Below are 12,990 nucleotides of genomic sequence, written 5' to 3'. Positions count from 1 at the left end.
GAAAGATGGGACTATATGAAGCAAAATGTGAATAAGTCCATGTAGTCTGGTCCTGCATTGTTAAATGTTTTTGATGTCTTTGATGTGATGTCTGTTCTTTATTTGTAGGTCCCATTGTTATTGTTGTTATTATTATTATTATTATTATTATTATTATTATTATTATTATTATTATTATTATTATTATTATTATTATTATTATTATCATGCTCCACTTGCCACCTTCTTCTCCAGCAGAACTCAGATGAGGGTGTTGCACTTTTCTTTTCCTTTTCTTTTCCTTATACATGGGATGTTTTGGTGTTGATGTTTTGGTGTTGTTGTTTTTTGTTGTTTTGTTTCTTTTCGTTAACCGTCAAGTGGGAATAAGTATTTTTTTGTGTTTCTTATTTCTTATTCTTCTCCCTGCTCCTTTTCGCTCAATGGTGTTTTGGTAGAGTCATGTTTTGTTGGCAATTATTGTACATTTGGTTTTGCTTACCATGAGTGGGACAAATAAAAATGAAATGCAAAAATGAAATAAACCTGATGTAGAAGATTTAATATACATATGGACATTTTTTCAATTATATTGTTCCCTTTTGTTGAACAAACTGCAATAAAAAAGCTCAAACTTAAGATAAGACATGTGAGATTGCGTAAGCCGATAGTATCAAGGTGATCATGATTATTCATCACTAAAAGTAAAGTTATACCTCTAAGTCATACAAATTATAATATCATAAAGTCAATGTTTTTTTCTCCAGTGTATTTAATGAATGTAATGTTTTCAGTCCCCTTTTAGGTTTATTATTTGTTACCTTTGATTTGTCTCCCCCTTCTGGCAGTAGTTGAACAAACAATTAAATAACACGGCTATAATAAACCGAGCACAAGCAAGGAAGTTTGTGTTTGGTAGATTGTTTCATTGCTCAAACAACGCTCAATGGCAATTCAATCTTATACCGTTGGAAAACCTGTTTATTTACTCTCTAAATGGTGCCACATTTGTTAGGGAAATGCATTTGTGGGATGAGCAGCAGAGCTGAGTATGTGGGTTGCGCTCATGAAAAATGTGCAAAATCTTCTCTGCGTATGCCAAACAGCTTTTGTTTTTCTGTTGACTCTTGTTTGGTGTTAGTGGATTGGATGATTTAAGTCTGAAACAAGACATATTGGTAATTTATCAATTCATTCAATTAACATCAGCAGCCTCAGTGTTGCTGTGTGTGGAAGAACCATATTTTTGTCACATTTTTCATGGGCGCAACCCACATGCTCAGCTCTGCGGCTCATTCCACAAAGGCATGTCCCTAACAAATGTGGCACCAGCTTGCCACCTCCCTCTCATCCACATGCCTTCGATGTAAGTACAAATATTTTGTTAGTGCCAGTTTTTCGTGGGACTGAAGTGGATGCGTATTTTGGTGCTTTTGAGCGTATTGCAGCGGCACTATGGTGGCCGGCTGAGGCCTGGGCTCTGCTAGTCCATTGTAAACTTCAGGAAAAGCTCAGGAAGTGGTTTCTGCTCTTTCAATACAGGAGTCAGGACAGTCTAGATTATGACTCAGTGAAGGGTGCCATACTTAGGGTGTATGAACTATAGTTCCCGATGCATACAGACAGAAGTTTAGACATCATCGGAAAGGTCTAAATATAACACACATGGAGTTTGCCAGGGAAAAGGGAATGTTGTTCACTAAGTGGGTTGCTTCATGTAAAGCGGCGGATTATGCTGCTCTGAGGGAATTGATTATGATGGAGGAGTTCAAGAGATTTTTGCCTGATTGCATTGTGGTTTACTTAAATGAACAAAAGGTAAATTCACTCTCTGCTGCTGCTGCTGTTTTAGCCGATGCATATGTGCTGACACATAAATCCGTCTTTTCCTCTGTCTTTACTGAGAGGTCACGCCGTGTGCCCGCCGCACCGTTTACTGAGCCGTTGAATGTGTATAAAGTAACCAGAGAGGAGAGAGAGTTCTTTTAATGTCATCAACCTGGACATGTCATCGCCAACTGTGCAGCTCTGAAGCATAAAGAGCAGCCGCAAAAACATGTCCCCTCCAAAAGGCATCGGCCTGATTAAAGCAGTCATCCACTATCCCTGTATCTGACACAGACGATGGTGAGATAGATCCCTATTTTAAACCTTTTGTGTTCGAGGGGTTCATATCCTTAACTGGTGAGTCTGCCGATCAGAGACCTGTGCGTATATTTTGAGACACTGGAGGCTCACAGTCTGTGATTGTTGCCTCTGCACTGCCATTTTAAGAACAGTCAGCCTGTGTTCATGATTCCACATTATGCGGCATTGAGATAGTTTATATCCCACGGCCCGTACACAGCGTACATGTTCAATCGAAACTAGTAGCCGTTTTTTTCCCAGTTGCTGTGTGTCCAGCGTTACCGTTAAAAGGGATAGTGTTTCTAATGGGAAATGACATTGCAGGTACTAAGGTGACTCCTGTATAGGAAGTTGCAACAGTAGTAGGAGCTCCAGTTGTAGCAGCAGCAGTAGTTTTATGATGCACCGTTGTCGGAGTAGTTGTATGTGATATATATTGTATATATATGTATTGTTGGAGCAGCAGTGGTAGGGGCTGCATTTGTAGGTGTATCAGTAGTTGTAGGTTGCACCGTTAATGGAGTAGCAGTCATTGCGTCATCTTTTGCGTCATGACGTAACTGTTTGCGTGCCTGCTTCATAAAGCCAAACCGCGCGAAAACCCCTCACAGCTCACACCGACAACAACAACAATGGCCGATTGTGCTCCAGCTTCCTCTGTACCTCTTCGGAAGACCAGATTCCCAGTAGGTAGCTGGTCTTTTCAGTGGACCACTGCTGCTTTTTAAGTTTCTCCATCGTTGTGTACAAACTGGATAAAACGTGGGCTTTTTGTTGTTGTTCAGGAGTTGATGCCTGGCCCTCCCCCCCTACCTCCACCTCAGCCACCTGGTAACTCACCCCCAGCACCGCGCCTCTCCCACTCCAACCTCTCCTCCTTCTCCCTTGTGGATGCTCTCCAAGTGGCCAAACTGGTCAGTTCGGCCAAGACCTCCACCTGCTCCCTGGACACCATGCCCACAGCCCTGGTCAAGGACTGCCTACCCACCCTCTGTCCCTATATGGTGGTCATCATCCATGCTTTTCTGGCTCCTGGTATAGTCCCCACCAACTTCAAAATGGCTTCAGTCACCCCCATACTCAAAAAACCTGGCCTGGACCCCAACGACCTCCAGAACCACCGGCCGATCTCCAACCTTCCTTTCCTAAGCGAAACTCTGGAAAGAGTGGCCGCCGGCCAACTCCATCTATACATGTCCAACCATGAGCTCTATGAGCCCTTCCAATCCGGCTTCAGACAGCAACACAGCACTGAGACCGCCCTCATCAAGATCACCAATAATCTCTTCATTGCTGCTGACTCTGGCCGCCTCAGCATCCTCATCCTCCTGGACCTCTCTGCAGCGTTTGACACCATCTCTCACAACATCCTCCCCACCCGCCTCTCAGACCTCCTAGGTATCACTGGCACAGCGCTGTCTTGGTTCACATCCTACCTCCATAACAGGAAACAGTTTGTCTCCATCAATGGCTCTAATTCACCACCGGCTCCAGTCCCGCAACCTGGGTGTCATCCTCGACTCCACCCTCTCCTTCCACTCCCACGTCAAGTCTGTGACCAAATCGGCCTTTTTCCATCTAAGGAACATTGCAAGACTCTGACCGTCACTCCTGGAGTCGGTTGCCGAAACCTAGTCCATGCGTTTGTCACCTCCCGCTTGGACTACTGCAATGGTCTCCTGTTTGGGGTTCCCAACAAAACCCTGGACAGGCTCCAGTATGTCCAAAACTGTGCTGCTAGGGTACTCACACATACAAAGCCGTGGCAGCACATCACTCCCACCCTCATCCACCTCCACTGGTTGCCGGTCAAGTCCTGCATCACCTACAAAGTCCTCCTCCTTACCTACAAGTCCCTCTATGCCCATGCCCCACCCCGGAACCTGCGGTCTTCAAACTCTGGCCTGCTTACCACCCCCCGCACCAAACTGCGAACCTTCAGGGACAGAGCCTTCAGCGTAGCAGCCCCCACCCTCTGGAACGCTCTCCCTGTGGAGATCTGCAACATCCCCACGCTTGACGCCTTCAAAAGGGCCCTCAAGACCCATCTGTTCACCAAGGCCTTTGGCCCCTAATCCATTAGTTTTTTTTGTCTGTCTGACTGGTTGTCTGATTGCCTTTTTTTTTGTTATGTTTGTTTTGCCCTGTTCTTCCTTGTAAAGTGACCTTGGGTCCCATGAAAGGCGCTATATAAATCTAAGATATTATTATTATTATTGATCCCGACCCTGCCCCTGCCCCCGCCTCGACGTAAGCGTGACGTATGCGGTGCTTTTGCTCTAGCCAGACACTTTTTTGGTGCTTGAAACAAACCGGATTCCGGAGGCTGCTCCGCTTCCGTGTGAACAGGAAAACCCGGTGCTTTTCAAGCTCCAGCTCCGAACCGGCCCTGAAACACAGTTGGTGTGAAAGAGGTATAAGTGGCTCCCTTACCTTTGTCTCAGGGCTCTCAACCTCACATATTTTCCTGTCAGACTTGCACCCACACTACACTATATATACACTTGCATACATTCACAGTAAATATGTATTCAGTATGATAGCTGTTTAACAGAAGTTAAATTAATTTCTCACTTATTCTGACAATGTACTTAACCCCAAATAAAAGAAACCAATAAAAAGAGTTGTTAAATAATAGTGAAGTCACATTGTAATAACAGTAACTCATCTCTCAAGTTTTCTTTTTGAGCTTTGCCAAACGCCACTGTGTCAATTGTCCTACTTGGGTTGCCGTCCGGAGTTGTCCAATATGGCGGACCATCTCGCACATGCGCATTGCAGATCGGGCAGGGCTGCAGATCGGGTAGTGACAGACGTAACCTTTACACAGTGTTCACTTCTACAATTAATGCAACTTAATGTCATGATATACGTTTACACGCTCAAACATATTATTTGCACAAAATGATTAATCTCAACCGCTGTCAATCTTACACAATCAAAAACACTTTCGGCGCTCTCGCTATAACTCCCCTCTCTTTTCAGGTGGAGCCGAGGACCCGACCAGCATCTGCCAGACGACATTCCAATTAATACGGTTTTATCCTTTAATAAATACTACATCAATAAATAGTATAAATTATATAAAAATGTGCAAATATGCAATGTCAAACTGTACTGTGCAAATCACGCTAATAAAGTGCAAAATGTTCACTAAAGTGCTGAGTGACATTATTACAGTGCAAAAGGAAGTTGTAAAGTGCAAACCCACATGTGCATTATTACAAGGACCCCAATGCCGTCATTCCATAGTAACAAAGTTACCTTTGTTACAGTGCTGCTGTCGCTGCTGTCGTATGGTTGATCAGCATGACATGACAGTCATTATGGTATAGGCAACAACATCAACCTGAGGGATTTTTTGGGTCATTACGTATGTTATTAAACTTGAGTCCCAACTCTGACAGTAATCTGGTCTGTTATTTATTTTTAAACCTATATTTAACCAGGAAAGTCTAATTGAGATTTAAAACACAGTTACAGAACACAAATCAAAAACAATAACAGAGGACATAATATGGTCACAATCAGATCATCATCATTAAAAGCATCAACAGACAGACTTGTGTGCTTTTTGGTCATTAAGAAGTACTTTAAAAGTAGTTCAGAGAGATCAGCTCCCTGAGCTTCGTGTAGCAGGTGGTTCCAAGCAAATCTAGTAGCGTAACCGAGTGCCGCTTTCACCCGGAGGCCGAGGCCCTGTTTTTTCAGACCGTAGTCATAATTTTTGTAAAACAAATCTGGATCTTTTAGTATAGTTAATTAATTCTGCGCTGCCATCTCTCCATCTTTGTCATTAGGTATTTTACCAATAGTGAAATAGCGCCCTATTAAATGTTAATGGTGAATGTGTGGTGAAACCCGGTACTGCACTCACTTCACTTTAGACATGGTCGAGAAGAAGCCAGAAGAAATATAGTGGCGCAGTGACAAGTCCTAAAATCCGGAAGTGAGTTAGCATTTTACCACTACCGGTTGCCTCATCTCAGAGTCAATGGGATTTCTCCATAGGATTTTGGAAAATAGCTCGAAATAAGGTCTGTGGTTGACACAAATTTAAGAGACGGATCACGTTTTGTTCCACTGGTGATTTTTGAAGAGTTTACGTGTCTGAGAAATTATGGTTGTTAACAAGTGGCTGAATAGGACTACAGAAGTTGTCGAGGACGTTGTACGTCATTACGCCAAACGCGTCTGTTTGCCCCTGTTCTGCTTGAAAGCAAGTACCTGCGCTCTTGCAAACTGTTAAAACAAACGCTTCACCTTGTACAATTTTGAATCTGTATTTTTGAATATCAATTAATCAATGTTTATTTATATAGCTCAATATCACAAATGTTACATTTGTCTCAGCGGACTTCACAGTTTGTACAGAATATCAGTATGACAGTATGACACCCTCTGTCCTTAGACCCTCACATCGTACAAGGAAAAACTTCCAGAGAAAACCCCACAGTGTAAAGGGAAAATGGGAGAAACCTCAGGCAGAGCAACAGAGGAGGAATCCCTCTCCTAGGACGGACAGACGTGCAATAGATGCGGTGTGTAAATCGAAGAGATAATACATTTCACAGCATAGGTAGACCAAATGGTTGGAAATGCATGTGTCTATAATAAGAAGATTAATCCACGAGGATGTCAGCAATCCTGTGGGAGCCATCAGGGAAGTAGTATGGTGAGAGTCTGGCATGACCGCAGAGACGGGTTCAGCCATGACTCAAAGTCCAGGACTCAGATCCTGTACTCAGGATAGAGGATCCAGGACACACGACCACAGCAACAGGATTAGCCTCGACTCAGGATCCCGGCGTATATGTAGACACAAAAAAGAGATTTGGGGGAAGCTGGGTTAATCGGAACATGAGAGTACACAGGTACAGACAGAAGGCAGAAGTAAGGTGTCCCTCGACAGTCCAAGCCTATAGCAGCTAAACTAATGTGTCTACATACATGCACTCCCTTAGGATAGGTTGAGGGAAAAGGGTAGCAGGTAAGAAGTAAGAAGCAGAGGTGGAGAGGCACACACAGGGAGAAATGCCCCACTGGAACCTTAATTGGAATTGGTTAGAGGTGAGGAGTAGGTCTGTGACTACGTTCCACACTCCCCGCCCGGGATAGGCCTCTCTGCAACCTTTCAGAGATGTATCCCTTATAAAAACGGTATTCTGCAGCACTCATCCAGATAAGATGTGACTGTTAGGATTCCTAATAGTGTTTGCTGAGACCAAGATTAATGACACATCAGCATTTTAAAGTTTAAATATCCCTGTTCATGCAGCAATGACATTTCTGCTGCTATCTTTGCAAAACGAGTTAACAGTCACATCTTATCTGAATGAGTACTGCAGAATACCGTTTTTATAAGGGATACATGTGTGTGTAGTCTTTCATATTAAACATGATCGCTGGTAGATAGCTACAGTAGTCGTCACAGTTTACCCTGGGCGGGTCCCAGTTCCCTGGGCGGGTCACAGTTTCACACAGATGAGGGACTTCTCCACGCTGCTTTCAAACTGTGAGTAAACACCGTGTGCTTCACTGGGAGGCTGTCTGAAGGTGTACCCAGGTCTCAGATGGACTTAGTATCACATTAGGAACGATATTCAGTGATAAATCGCGCAACAATAGCTGGTTTTAATGATTTATTGGAGCTTGCAATGTTTTGAACAGACATCCCCTGTCAACTCGTTTTTCTTTTTGTAGTCCTCGCTGTTCGCGTCCGGATATCGCCATCGTAACCACAACCTCACACAATGGTACTGAATGTGCGTCAAAGTCTTCCTACAGAGCCAAATATACCAAAAGATGTATGTAAACTGTGCCCCAGTTGATCGGGAAACCAGTTAAAGGGGAAACCAGTTAATCCGGAACACCGGCCGGCGGGGGGAACGGGCTTAACAGGTTCTGATTCACTGACACTACAAAGGCTGAGAAGGCATTGTAAGGTGCTTTTGTGAAATGTAATCATAGAAAATCACATTGATTGTTCCTACATCACTGTTGCTTTATGTAGGGTCCTGACATTAAACCTGATAACATACACTTATACACTACCTATGATAATTGATAAATAACACACAAAAGACAAATACACTTCTTTTAGAGATTTAGTATTCTGTAAATCTTCAGACAGAATATATACAAACAAGACATTTTACAAAAATACATTTCATAAATAAAAAGATTGACATTGAATTGTTTAGACATGTATTTGTGTACAATGATTATAAAGCTCTGCATTGGTTTCAGGGTTGTTTTTTTCTGTTCTTGGAGAGGGATCCCTCCATAGCCTTTTCATGAGGTTTCTTCTGTTTGTCCTTCGTTTATTTGTTGAATTTGGGTTAGTTTTTTTCTGTAGGGTTCTACAAACAGAGGGTTTCATATAGGCTGCACAGATTGTAAAGCCCTCTGAAGCTGATTTGTGATATTAGGCTGCATTTATACATTATTATATATAATTTATACATTTAAATGGATTACACGATTGAGTGATGTGTTTCTTCATTTTAATCTATGACATTTTTTCTAAACTTAAACAAGATAGCGTTAGTTACTGTCACACAATTAAATATTCCTATAACAAATTGATCAGTGAAGATTAATTTGTACATTATTAGTGCAATTATTTTTACATTCCTCGGTAATGTTACATGTCTGGCCTATTGGTCTAATGATGATTGAATGGACGCGTTACTCAAAGTAACATTTTATTTAAAGTTCATCTGAACCTGAACAAGACTGAAGACATCATGAATCCTTTTTAACCAACAGAGTATTTCACCATGAATAAATCATTTTTCATTCCAGTGATGGAAGTCATTTAGTGATTACAATTAAAATTGTAAAAACAGCCCTAAAGCTATTGCTGGTTTGATAGTATCCATGACAACAAACAGAGGCAGAATGCAGTGACAAGACTGATCTTATGTCTTACTCCACTGGAAGCTGTAAATGAGAACAAAAATAAACAAAACATTAAATCAACAAAAATTAGAATTTTCTTTTTTTTGTATTAAGTAGCACTCAGTATTTCCTTACATATGCCATTTACTCCAATGGAGCTGCCTTCAATGTCGAATCCAGCGACTGTTGAAGCTGCGTTGATCAAAGCGTTCGCAATCTGACTGCTGTTAGGAGCAGATGTGCTTCCAAATGAAACATCAATGACGTTGATGATTGATCCGTTACTGCAGAAAGAGAAACACAATATTGTTTGAAATATCAGATATAGGATCCTACTCTTTATTATAACATGTTAATAGTTTAAAAATAATTACCTGAACGCAACAACATCTATTGATTTGAACGACGAAGGGAATGCCTTTTGGAAAACAGGTGTAAGCTGTAGAAACACAAAACAAACAATTTTACTTGATCTTTATTGGTCTTTCATCAATTAATAATGAATAATTATTTAGTGTCCAACTGTGGAGTAGGCCTCTCATAGTTTGAGTGGGCGCTTTAGCTCTCTGATAAAATATTGCCGTAGATGTACCGTGCCATAGATTTGATTAATAGGGGTAAACTTACCTGATCCTTTATCATTGTAGCTCGACCTTTATAAGCAGCAGAAGATGGATTCAGCAAGTCACTCGTAAATGTGTCTAGAACCGATCTGAAAGTCACCCTTTTTGTTATAATGGCTATAGTAGTAGGTGGTGCAGTTGCAGGTGCAGTACTAGTTGCAGGTGCTGCTGTTGTTGTTGCAACAGTGGTAGGGGCTGTAGTTGTAGGTGAAGCAGTAGTTGTAGGTTGCTCCGTTGATGGAGCAGCTGTAGTTGTAGGTACTGCTGCTGTTGTTGTTGCAACAGTAGTAGGGGCTGTAGTTGTTGTTGCAACAGTAGTAGGGCCTGCAGTTGTAGGTGCAGCAGTAGTTGTAAGTGTTGCTGTTGTTGTTGCAACAGTAGTAGGGGCTGCAGTTGTAGGCGTAGCTGTGGTTGTAGGTTGCACCGTTGTAAGAGCAGCATTAGTTGTAGGTGCTGCTGTTGTTGTTGCAACAGTAGTAGGTGCTGCTGCCGTAGGTGCAGAAGTAGTTGTAGGTTGAACCGTTGTCGGAGCAGCAGTAGTTGTAGCTGCTACTGTTGTTGTTGCAACAGTAGTATGGGCTGCAGTTGTAGGTGCTGCTGTTGTTGTTGCAACAGTTGTAGGTGCTGCTGTTGTTTTTGCAACAGTAGTAGGTGAAGCAGTAGTTGTAGGTGCTGCTGTTGTTGTTGCAACAGTAGTAGGGGCTGCAGCTGTTGGTGTAGCAGTAGTTGTAGGTTGCACCGTTGTCAGAGCAGAAGTAGATGTAAGTGCTGCTGTTGTTTTTGCAAGAGTAGTAGGGGCTGCAGTGGTTATTGGAACAGTAGTAGGTGATGCTGTCGTAGGTAAAGCAGTCAATATAGGTGGAACAGTTGTCAGATTAGCAGTAGTAGTAGGGGCTGCAGTTGTAGGTGTAGCTGTAGTTGTAGGTGTAGCTGTTGTTGGTGCAACAGTAGTAGGTGCTGCTGTTGTAGGTGTAGCTGGAGTTGTAGTTTGCACTGTTGTCTGAGTAGCAGTAGTGGTAGGTGCTGCTGTCATTATTGCAACAGTGGTAGGTGCTGCTGTTGTAGGTGCAGAAGCAGTTGTAGGGTTAGCAGTATTAGTAGTTGCTGCTGGTGTAGCAGTAGTTGTATGTTGCACCGTTGTCTGAGCAGCTGTAGTTGTAGGTGCTGCTTTTGTTGTTGCAACAGTAGTGGTTGCTGCTGTCGTAGGTGATGCAGTAGTTGTAGGTGCTGCTGTTGTTGTTGCAACAGTAGTAGGTGCTGCTGTGGTCGGAGCAGCAGTAGTTGTAGGTTGCACCATTGTCTGAGCAACAGTAGTGGTTCCTGCTGTCGTAGGAGCAGCAGTGGTAAGTGCTAATGTTGTTGTTGCAACAGTAGTAGGGGCTGCAGTTGTTGATGTAGCAGTAGTTGTACGTTGCACCGTTGTCGGAGCAGAAGTAATTGTGGGTGGTGCTGTTGTTGTTGCAACAGTAGTGGTTGCAGCTGTCGTAGGTGCAGCAGTAGTTGTAGGTTGCACCGTTGTCTGAGCAACAGTAGTAGTTGCTGCTGTCGTAGGTGCAACAGTAGTTGTAGGTGAAGCAGTAGTTGTAGGTTGCACCGTTGTCAGAGCAACAGTAGTGGGTATTGCTGTCGTAGGAGCAGCAGTGGTAAGTGCTGATGTTGTTGTTGCAACAGTAGTAGGGGCTGCAGTTGTTGGTGTAGCTGTAGTTGTAGGTTGCACTGTTGTCGGAGCAACAGTAGTGGGTATTGCTGTCGTAGGAGCAGCAGTAGTTGTAGGTTGAACCGTTGTCTGAGCAGCAGTAGTTGAAGGTGCTGCTGTTGTTGTTGCAATAGTAGTAGGGGCTGCAGTTGTAGGTGCAGCAGTAGTTGTAGGTGCTGCTGTTGTTGTTGCAACAGTGGTAGATGCTGATGTTGTTGTTGCAACAGTAGTAGGTGCTGCTGTTCTAGGTGCCGCAGTAGTTGTAGGTTGCACCGTTGTCTGAGCAGCAGTAGTTGTAAGTGCTGCTGTTGTTGTTGCAACAGTAGTGGTTGCTGCTGTCGTAGGTGAAGCAGTAGTTGTAGGTTGCACCGTTGTCTGAGCAACAGTAGTGGGTGCTGCTGTCGTAGGAGCAGCAGTGGTAAGTGCTAATGTTGTTGTTGCAGCAGTAGTAGGTGATGCTGTCGTAGGTAAAGCAGTAATTATAGGTGGCAACGTTGTCGGATTAGTAGTAGTAGTAGGTGCTGCTGTTGTTGTTGAAACAGTTGTAGGGGCTGTTGTCGTTGGTGCAGCAGTAGTTGCAGGTTGCACCGTTGTAAGAGCAGCAGTAGTTGTAGGTGCTGCTGTTGTTGTTGCAACAGTTGTAGGGGCTGTTGTCGTTGGTGCAGCAGTAGTAGCAGGTTGCACCGTTGTAAGAGCAGCAACAGTGGTAGGGGCTGCGGTTGTAGGTGAAACAGTAGTCGTAGGTTGCACCGTTGTCGGAGCAGCAGTAGTTGTAGGTGCTGCTGTTGTCGTTGCAACAGTAGTTGTAGGTTGCACTGTTGTCAGAGCAGCAGTAGTAGTAGGTGCTGCTGTCGTAGGTGCAGCAGTAGTTGTAGGTGCTGCTGTTGTTGTTGCAACAGTAGTAGGGGCTGCAGTTGTAGGCGTAGCTGTGGTTGTAGGTTGCACCGTTGTAAGAGCAGCATTAGTTGTAGGTGCTGCTGTTGTTGTTGCAACAGTAGTAGGTGCTGCTGCCGTAGGTGCAGAAGTAGTTGTAGGTTGAACCGTTGTCGGAGCAGCAGTAGTTGTAGCTGCTACTGTTGTTGTTGCAACAGTAGTATGGGCTGCAGTTGTAGGTGCTGCTGTTGTTGTTGCAACAGTTGTAGGTGCTGCTGTTGTTTTTGCAACAGTAGTAGGTGAAGCAGTAGTTGTAGGTGCTGCTGTTGTTGTTGCAACAGTAGTAGGGGCTGCAGCTGTTGGTGTAGCAGTAGTTGTAGGTTGCACCGTTGTCAGAGCAGAAGTAGATGTAAGTGCTGCTGTTGTTTTTGCAAGAGTAGTAGGGGCTGCAGTGGTTATTGGAACAGTAGTAGGTGATGCTGTCGTAGGTAAAGCAGTCGATATAGGTGGAACAGTTGTCAGATTAGCAGTAGTAGTAGGGGCTGCAGTTGTAGGTGTAGCTGTAGTTGTAGGTCTAGCTGTTGTTGGTGCAACAGTAGTAGGTGCTGCTGTTGTAGGTGTAGCTGGAGTTGTAGTTTGCACTGTTGTCTGAGTAGCAGTAGTGGTAGGTGCTTCTGTCATTATTGCAACAGTGATAGGTGCTGCTGTTGTAGGTGCAGAAGCAGTTGTAGGGTTAGCAGTATTAGTAGTTGCTGCTGGTGTAGCAGTAGTTGTATGTTGCACCGTTGT

At 43.6% G+C, this 12,990-nt stretch overlaps 1 protein-coding gene across 1 annotated transcript; it reads right to left on the bottom strand.

The window, feature by feature from the left end:
* Positions 1-8,590: 8,590 nt before the first annotated feature.
* LOC307031481 (uncharacterized protein) lies at positions 8,591-9,875 on the bottom strand. The gene is made up of 4 exons (XM_079668609.1): positions 9,637-9,875; positions 9,384-9,448; positions 9,145-9,293; positions 8,591-9,051 (listed from the first exon to the last, which is right to left on the bottom strand). The coding sequence occupies exons 1-4, from the start codon at positions 9,649-9,651 to the stop codon at positions 8,966-8,968; spliced, it is 315 nt and encodes a 104-aa protein (XP_079524735.1). The 5' UTR covers positions 9,652-9,875; the 3' UTR covers positions 8,591-8,965.
* Positions 9,876-12,990: the final 3,115 nt, after the last annotated feature.

The sequence above is a fragment of the Notothenia rossii genome, assembly GCF_949606895.1.
Source record: "Notothenia rossii genome assembly, chromosome: 3".
In the NCBI taxonomy this organism is placed as follows: Eukaryota; Metazoa; Chordata; class Actinopteri; order Perciformes; family Nototheniidae; genus Notothenia; species Notothenia rossii.
This window is presented reverse-complemented; position numbering and strand designations above follow the sequence as displayed.

Coding starts and splice junctions, on each gene's coding strand:
- LOC307031481 (XM_079668609.1), bottom strand. Junction 9,294..9,383: donor ATAGATGTTGTTGCGTTCAG/GTAATTATTTTT, acceptor CTCTTTCTGCAG/TAACGGATCAATCATCAACG. Junction 9,052..9,144: donor CATTGGAGTAAATGGCATAT/GTAAGGAAATAC, acceptor TCTCATTTACAG/CTTCCAGTGGAGTAAGACAT.